A 9,367-nucleotide genomic window follows, 5' to 3' on the forward strand; every position below is an offset into this window, starting at 1 on the left:
AAGAGGAATTTAGGAAAAAGTCTATTTGATCATCACAGAGAATTTATCAAAAACAAACATCCTGCTGGTGCATGGGAAGAGGAAGAGACATCACTCGCGCTCTGCGTCCTGATTGGACACAACGGCTGCGTATCGGCGGTGTAGCGGAGGCGGCTGCTGCAAGTGTGTGTGTTCTCCTTCACATGTCTGCTCGAGGAGAGAGGGAGGGGGGAGGAGGTGTGCCAGTCTGGGCGGGGCCAGGTGGGGGAAAAAATATCTAACACACACACACACACACACACACACCATGTTAAGGAGAATCTCCTCTCGCTGACACTGGAGACTCCTTCCACAATCCTTAAATAAACGTCTCCTTTAATCTGTTTACGTAGAGGCTCCACCGCCCGAGTCCCTGTGAATGAGCTGTTGCTATAGAAACAGTACAGCAGTAGACGGAGCACATTAATAATTAATGCTGCAGTGTAATACTACTGAGACTTACGTTTCTGTAACTAGTCTCTGACTAAATCAAACTAACCATCAGACACAGCAACAAGAAAACTGTAAAAGAAACGGCATATGTTTCGGATTTAATACGAATTTTCCTCCCAAAATGTTGCACTAACATTCTATTCATAAATTCATAAATAGTGATCTTTTTTTTATCACATACAGGAACAAAAAGTATTAAAGCCAGTACATTATCTACTCAGTGAGGTTTGATCTTTTTATATAACACACTATAACACCATGCTACACACGGGTGCAGAGACGTCAGGTTTAGTGAACACGCCTCATGCTGTAATCACAACACAATCTTTATTTTCTGCACACAAACAAAGCAACAAGCCAAACAATACACAAGGGTTCGGTTGTAAACATATCAGGTACTGATGATGGACCGGTGTGGGACTGACCACCGGGCGTGATGTGCTCTGGGGTTCACCAGTTATGATGAGGGTAGAGTCAGGGTTTAGCAGATAAGATGCATGGGGTTAGGGGTTAAAGGTCAGGGGGTTAGGAATTAGGGGTTAGGGATTAGGGATAAGAGACTAGGGATAAGGGGTTAGGGATTAGGGATAAGAGATAAGGTATAAGGGGTTAGGGATGAGCGATTAGGGATAAGGGGTTAGGGATAAGGAGTTAGGGATTAGGGATAAGGGGTTATGGATAAAGAGTTAGGGATTAGGGATAAGCGATTAGGTACAAGGGGTTAGGGGTGAGCAATTAGGGATAAGGGGTTATGGATAAGGAGTTAGGGATTAGGGATAAGAGATTAGGTATAAGGGGTTAGGGATTAGGGATAAGGGGTTATGGATAAAGTGTTAGGGATTGTGGATTAGGGGTTAGGGATAAGGGGTTATGGATAAAGTGTTAGAAATTAGGGATAAGGGTTTAGGGATTAGAAATTAGGGGTTAGAGATTAGGGATAAGGGTTTAGGGATAAGGGTGTGTGAGTTATTGTGGTGTGAACCTCAGACTTCCACATGATACAGTGACAACATGATCTCATAATGCAACAATTCATTATTTAATGAAAGGATTCCATTCATTAGGTCATGATGTAAACTGATGATTTTGCTGAATCTATATAATGATTTAGATTTTCAGAGGCACTGATTCTTTATTCAATGAACTCAACTCTCAGATTTACAGAATAAAATCCTCTGATCAATACATGACTAATATTGTTCAGAATCTGGAGCAGCCCACAGTGATGATGTAACGCTGGATCTTCGAGCTTGTGGATTACACACTGCTGTGTTACATCATCATCATCATCATCACAAGCCAGGGTGACTGCAGGCTGTTACACAGGAGGCTCAATTAAGAGCTGATGGAAGCCCAAGATGATGAAAATGATGTAATAATAACTGATTTATGATTCTTGGAATTAATAGATGTGGGGATTAAGAATAGAATGAAAGAGTGAATTCAGGGTCAGCTGGAGGACAAGAACTTCAGGAAATAAAGGACAAATCTCTGTGGGGTCTGCAGCAGATCCTCAGGTACAGATTACACACTCACTTCTGGAAAGTATCCAGCAGAAGGAAGCTGACCTGAGACAGCAGGAGAGGTCAGAACATGAGGTCACTTCCTGGTCTGATGAGTGACATGGAGATGCGAGTTGTTTAAAGAGAACTGAACAGAGATGTGTGTGAGACTGAGTGAGAGAGAGAGAGAACAGGTATAGTTTAATTGTGTGTGTGTGCCATTAAGTTTAAGGCTCAGGCAGACACACTGATATAAAGCCAGTGTAGTATGTGTGTAATTAGTATTAAAATTTAATGGATTATTCCAGGGGAGTAAGGAGTGTTGAGGCTGTACAGTGTGTGTGTGAGGAATGTTAAAGCTGTACATTGCTTGTGTGTGTAAGGAGTGAAAGCAGGAGATGAGATGAGCTCAATGTTTCCCTCTGCTGTTAGTGATGAATAACAACAACATAGACCACAGCAGGAAATCCAGCCACACTGCAGGGTGAGGATGAGGGTCTGGGTAACGGTGAGTGAGGATGTGGCTGAGGGTCAGGACAAGGATGAAGGGTGGTGGTGAGTATGAGGGTGATGGGGAGGATGATGGTGAGGAGAGTCAGGATGATGGTCATGGTGATGAGGGTAAGGGTGAAGATGAGGATGAGGGTCAGGGTGAGGATGAGTTTACACAGTAATAAGTGGTACAGAATCCCACAAACACATGAACAATAAAAACAGAGGGGTTTTGATATTTACTGCACCCTAAAAGAGACAGAAATAAACAAAGCGAGTGATCCTCACAGCATCTCTCAGCCTCAGTAAACACAATACCCATGCTCACATGGCTTTGTTAGTAATGTGGTGATGTAACAGAACTGTCTCAACTTCATCACTTACATTACATTTATTATAATAATAATAAACAGATTAAAAAAAATAAAGCACTGAGGAGTATTATTCCTCCAGCTAATGCATTCTTGAAATTATGAATCTTGAAATATTTTGACTTCATTAATTGGATTGTAATTTAAAGTATGAAATAAATAAAATAAAAAAAAGTATGAAACATTTCTTTATAAAGGGTCTTGAACATTTTAATTTTAATGAATTAATTTATGACTTGATTAACAAACAGGTGACAGGAATGAACAGCACAAATGAGTATTTACTCTGGAGTCTTTAAACATTTCCATCAGTGTTAGTGGAACAGTATACACACACACACACACAGTAACAGTGTATGCTCTCATTATTCACGCTCAGCAGTCGCCTCTGTTGGATTAGTGGAGTGAGGATTGAGAATGAGGTGCGACTGTGGAGGGGAATGAAGGTAGGTGTGTGTGTGTGTGTGTGTGTGTCATGCAGCAAACAGTCAATCCCGGTTAGCCTGGCATCAGCTGAGTCTTTTTTCTGTTAAAACAAGACAGACACACAGATTAAACATGGTGTGATGTTAAACACACCCCTCACACATCGCTCATGTTACAGTGAGTCACAGCCTCACTCTCTCCTTCATTCAGGACCGGATTTATTAGTGGTTTCTGCCCTGGAACTGGACTTCCTGGATTTTCTGGACTATAAAACACATTTTTGGTTCTCCGTGAAGAATTTCAGCTTCTACAGATAAAGTGGGTTTGTATCACTCAGTGTTAGTTGTCATGGTGACCAGACACTGTTGTGACACTGGTAGCATCCTCACCTCACTCTCACACCCACTTAACCTTACTCACCTACCTCACCCCACCCCCTCACCTACCCCACCCCACCCCCTCACCTACCTCACTCACCCACTCCACCTTACTCACCTACCTCACCCCACCCCCTCACCTACCTCACCTTACTCACTCACCCACTCCACCTTACTCACCTACCTCACCCCACCCCCTCACCTACCTCACCTTACTCACTCACCCACCTCACCCCACCCCCTCACCTACCTCACCTTACTCACTCACCCACTCCACCTTACTCACCTACCTCACCCCACCCACTCACCTACCTCACCTTACTCACTCACCCACTCCACCTTACTCACCCCACCCCCTCACCTACCTCACCTTACTCACTCACCCACTCCACCTTACTCACCCCACCCCCTCACCTACCTCACCTTACTCACTCACCCACCTCACCTTACACACTCACCCACCTCACCCCACCCCCTCACTCACCCACTTCACCCTACTCACCTTACTCACCCCACCCCCTCACCTACCTCACCTTACTCACTCACCCACTCCACCTTACTCACCCCACCCCCTCACCTACCTCACCTTACTCACTCACCCACCTCACCTTACTCACTCACCCACCTCACCCCACCCCCTCACTCACCCACTTCACCCTACTCACCTTACTCACCCCACCCCCTCACCTACCTCACCTTACTCACTCACCCACTCCACCTTACTCACCCCACCCCCTCACCTACCTCACCTTACTCACTCACCCACCTCACCTTACTCACTCACCCACCTCACCCCCTCACTCACCCACTTCACCCTACTCACCTTACTCACCCCACCCCCTCACCTACCTCACCTTACTCACTCACCCCACCCCCTCATCTTACTCACTCACCCCACCCCCTCACCTACCTCACCCCCTCCTATTGACTAAAGCTGCTGTGCTTCTCATTAGCATAAAATTAAAGTCTGTTTCTGATGACCTGCTCATATACATAATTTCATTCCTATATGAATATCTTTTCTTTTCCTCCTTGTTCTCCTCTGAAGAGCTAACCCCTTATCTGGCAACAGGCTTCAGGATTTTTTCAGATTGTAAAAGTGGTTTCCTCTCTGCATTTGTGTGTGCGCGCTGGGGTTCAGCATCAGAAACATTTAATCACATCACATCACAGGGAGCTTTCTGCAGTTCTACTAAAGAGAGAACCTCGGGAACCTTGGACCACACTAAATGTCTGTTTTTAAATAAACTGAACACGTCTTATCTAACGTATATGGAGAATTATTTGCACCGAGACTCTGAATGCCATCAGCAGCACATGCCTGTCACTTTAGGAAAATCTCATGCTCTTATTTATTTATTTTCAGATATGTCTGTGCATTATAAAAAAACACTTCATGCTTACAACAGCAAAATAAACATGCATCAAATTTAGCACACACACTTCTGAGAGTTCATGCCAGAAGGCTGTCCTACCTGCCCGCACTGGCAGCTCCCACGGTGCTGTTCTGAGCTCCTGATGCCGCGGCGGCGTTCAGAGCTGCAGACGAGATGGAGGAGCCGTTCACCGGACTGCCATCACCACGCAGGATTCCTGTGCACTTCCAGTTATCCATGTAGTTCGCTATAAACACACACGCACAGTAAACACTTAACTAGCTAGCAAATTATCTCACTTCTTTATCATTATCTTACTCCTTACATATTAGCTCTGGAACCAGACCCGAGATGTTCAGCTAGCTCTCCTAGCAGTTCGCCCAGTGCTAGTACTGGTCAGTAAATATTGTCTGGGTGTTTAGCTTCTGAAGTGGTAACTCCTCATGTAACACTATCCAGGCGAGTGAACTTTAACTTCATTAGGATGGTTAGCATGTAAGCTTTTAGGAAACCTGACCTTTCCAGAGTCGGACACAGCCGTCGTCCCCGGACGAGGCGAGCAGCGTGCTAGTGATGTTCCAGCTCACGCGCCACACCTGAGAGTTGTGACTGTCGAACTGAGCCATTAACTGCACCTCGAACTTGGTGGGGCCCGAGCTGGTGGAGCTCTCTCTCCTGGTGGAGCAGACAGAGGAACACTAAACACAGCGCTTCAGAAATATGAGTAGCTGCTAGTCTGTGCTGTGGAGCAAAGAGCTCAACACCACACATGTTCATATCAGTTTAACTCGCTCACCGCAGAGGGACCAGCTTGAATATGCGCACATCTTTGGTTGCTATGGCGAGGACATGGAAGGACCTGCCGAGGTTGGGGGCGAAGGCGATGTCGTGGACCGGATCTGTGACGGTCATCAGGGTCTCTGCCTTAGCGTACTTCCTGTTAGGAGGGACATCAGTAACGACAGTCACAAACACTATTGGGGAAAATATCCCTGTGAACACACTGTACTGAGCTGAGGAAGACACGATGGGATGGTGCGTGCGTGTGTGGGGTTTGGTGTGTGCGCGCGTGGGGTTCGATACGTGCGCGCGTGGGGTTCGGTGCATACGTGCGTGTGTGGGGTTCGGTACGTGCGCGCGTGGGGTTCGGTGCATGCGTGCGGTTTGGTGTGTACGTGTGTGGGGTTCGGTACGTGCGTGCGGGCGGTTTAGTGCATACGTGCGTGCGGTTTGGTGCGTACGTGTGTGGGGTTCGTTACGTGCGTGCGGTTTAGTGCATAAGTGTGTGCGGTTCGGTGCGTACGTGTGTGGGGTTCAGTGCGTGCGTGCGGGCGGTTCAGTGCATATGTGCGTGTGGTTCGGTGCATACGTGTGTGGGGTTCGGCACGTGCGTGCGGGCAGTTCCGTGCATACGTGCGTGCGGTTCGGTGCGTGCGTGTGTGGGGTTCGGTACGTGCGTGCGGGCGGTTTAGTGCATACGTGCGTGGGGTTCGGTACGTGAGTGCGTGCGGTTCAGTGCATACATGCGTGCGGTTCGGTTTTCTGTAATCTGCTTGTTATATCACATCACATATTACAGAGCAGGGTTTATTCTGCAAGAAGCTGCTGTGTGCAGTGTGAGTGTATTTCAACACTATATAATCTTTGATGACATCAGACTGCTCATCTTTATCTCTTCTTCCTTTGAACATCCTAAAGTGTCAAGAAAAACATGATTTTGATAAACCTCTCTCTCACCTGGTGTTCTCGTTGTACTCATAGATCTGGACTTTTCCGGTGTAGGTCACATTGCTGTCATCACTGCCGACTGCGATCATAGGAGAATGTGCGCGTGAGCTGGAACATGAACACACACACACACACACACACACACACACACACACACTAAGAGCATGTAAAATGCAAAGCTCCTGAAAGTTAATCACTCTGACTAATCCCGGTTAACCACCCCGACTTATCACAGTAAATCTCTCCAACTAATCCTGTTAGGTGTGTTTTTTTTAATGGTGCCATTTAATTCCACTGTCCCGCTTTGATGAGTGTTCTAACTGAAAACAACGGCAAGATGTGCATTTACACTAACGCTCACACACCTGGAGGGGTTCCAGGAGATACAGGAGCATGAGAGTTTGCAGGAGATCTCGTGCTGGAGGCTCCACTGGCTCAGGTTCATCACATCTGGGGCTTCATAGATACGAACCACACCATCAGCCGAGCAGGTGGCCAGGACCAGCCCCATGTGCTTCGGAGCGAACTTTACATCAGTCACTGACGTCCTGCTGTCCACCAGCGTCGTCCTCTTAATCTACACACACAGATACTCTTAAGACTTTTTAATGGTACAGGATAATAAACACAAACAAACATTCTTCAGCATTTACTTCAGGTAGCCGTAAACACCTGTGTGTGCGTGTGTCTGTGTGCACATGTTTGATTAAAATGCTTCCAGCTCACCCAGTGACTGAGGCCACGCTGTTTATCGTTAGACTCGCCGACGATCTCCTCCCAAACAGCGGCGGTGCGGTCGAAGGAACAGGACGCTAAAACCTGTCCGAACTCGGGGTGAGCCCACGTCACACGCCACACGGAGCCACTGTGAGTCTGAAAACACCACAACATTAACACAATCATATCACACACCAACAACCACTACCATCACATGGAATTTTCTTTATTGAGGAAAGTAGCTGACCTTCCAGCTCGCAGTGCAGTGCCACTCACCACTGTCACTTTTATCCCAAACCTAGGACAAGAAGAAAACATATGCACATGGGGCTGGTTCATTTCATGCTAACTCCAGACATTGATTTATTTCTGATTTATACCAGTGTTGAAGCTTACGCCATGCTTAAACAAAACCTTGTGACAAAATTGTTTCATTTTCTTGGCTTTCGTTTAAAAGGTCACGAAAAGAAAACCATTTTCTTGCTTATTTCAGAAAAACACCCGGCTCTTTCCTGGGGTCTTAATTTGTTTAATTGTTTAAAAAGCCATCAGGTTGCTATGGCTGGAGCGTCATCTACAGATAAGCGTAATAACGAATGTAGCTCTGCGCATGCGCAAAAAAGCCAGTCAGTTTGCTATGGCTTGCGAGTAAAGACGCCGATTTTCGTTTAAACGTAACGATTAGCGTAGTTTAATTTCCATGTCGACAATCTAACTTTTAACCATCTCCTTTCGCAGTTATCATTTCTAAAGTATTATTTACACATTATGCTCGTGTTTTCCTCTTTAAAAAAAAAAAGCTAAAGCTAGTAGCTACTTCACATGCGCGTGCAGTAGAATTCCGGGCGAGTTTGAAATAACGGTCATTCTTTTAAGTGAAATATATTACTGAAAAAAAAGCGTTGTGTGCTTTATCTCTAAATTAATTCTGACTCTAGATTATATCTATATATATTACTATGAAACAGCTAGGATGTGCAGAATAATAATAATACCTTGACACTTTGGTCACTGGAGCATGTAGCCATCCTGCGGCCGTGGAAATCATACGAAACATCATGAATGAGATCTTTATGATCCGCCGCAATGGTTTTCGCCACAAACATCCTTGATTTCTACGCTTAGAATTCTACAAATGTCACCTTAGCTTGAAGCCAGTTCAGCTACGATGGGAAATAAAGCACATAAATCATGGATATTTAGGGAAACTTTTCATGGGCGCGTGAATTCAAGTCAACTCAAGACGCGCCATTTTGTTCTCTGCGATCCACTGCTTTAAATCCAAATTGGCTGATTGTTAAAGACGGAGTGCACTGTGTAGGGTGTAAAATACAGCGCAGAAAAGTGTGCTCATGAAGGGAGCGAGAGGTGAATCGGAGTGGGTCTTGTTTCTGCGTTAAGTCGAATAATGAGCGTTAAAGAGTTGACTGTTGCCACCTGCTGGTTCGGCGGCGCAATAACAGGATTTCAAAATACTATATAACGTGTCATCGCCACCAGAGGGCGCTCACAACCCGAATTTAGACGCCGGTCACGAGGCTGAATTTAAAACATTAAAAATCTTGTAATTTATGAAAAAAAAATTTGTTGCTATTTTGTTGTTTCTTTCCATTTTCTTATATCATATATGCTTTATGACAAACTTGATAATTCATTCAATAATAATAATAATAATAAGAAAAAGTCACCGTTTATAATTAATATTTATTTATTCGGTTTCAGTCATTAGACATTTAAAGGCGTATACATACAAAGACGCAAACAACTGTATTTAAATAAGATAATTAATTAATTTGTTTATAAATAAATAAACTACTAGGAAAAAATCATGAGAATACATTTATTTTACATTAGTGAATAAAACAATCACCATTATTAATAAAAAACATTCAGGTAAATGTTTTTAA

At 44.8% G+C, this 9,367-nt stretch overlaps 1 protein-coding gene across 1 annotated transcript; it reads right to left on the reverse strand.

Moving 5' to 3' along the window:
* Positions 1 to 3,035: 3,035 nt before the first annotated feature.
* Positions 3,036 to 8,730, reverse strand: seh1l (SEH1-like (S. cerevisiae)). Its single transcript, XM_058377215.1, has 9 exons — positions 8,456 to 8,730; positions 7,708 to 7,758; positions 7,470 to 7,616; positions 7,109 to 7,320; positions 6,753 to 6,851; positions 5,812 to 5,952; positions 5,533 to 5,690; positions 5,115 to 5,262; positions 3,036 to 3,362 (listed from the first exon to the last, which is right to left on the reverse strand). The coding sequence occupies exons 1-9, from the start codon at positions 8,564 to 8,566 to the stop codon at positions 3,335 to 3,337; spliced, it is 1,095 nt and encodes a 364-aa protein (XP_058233198.1). The 5' UTR covers positions 8,567 to 8,730; the 3' UTR covers positions 3,036 to 3,334.
* Positions 8,731 to 9,367: the final 637 nt, after the last annotated feature.

This window comes from Hemibagrus wyckioides, linkage group LG24, assembly GCF_019097595.1.
Source record: "Hemibagrus wyckioides isolate EC202008001 linkage group LG24, SWU_Hwy_1.0, whole genome shotgun sequence".
NCBI lineage: Eukaryota > Metazoa > Chordata > Actinopteri > Siluriformes > Bagridae > Hemibagrus > Hemibagrus wyckioides.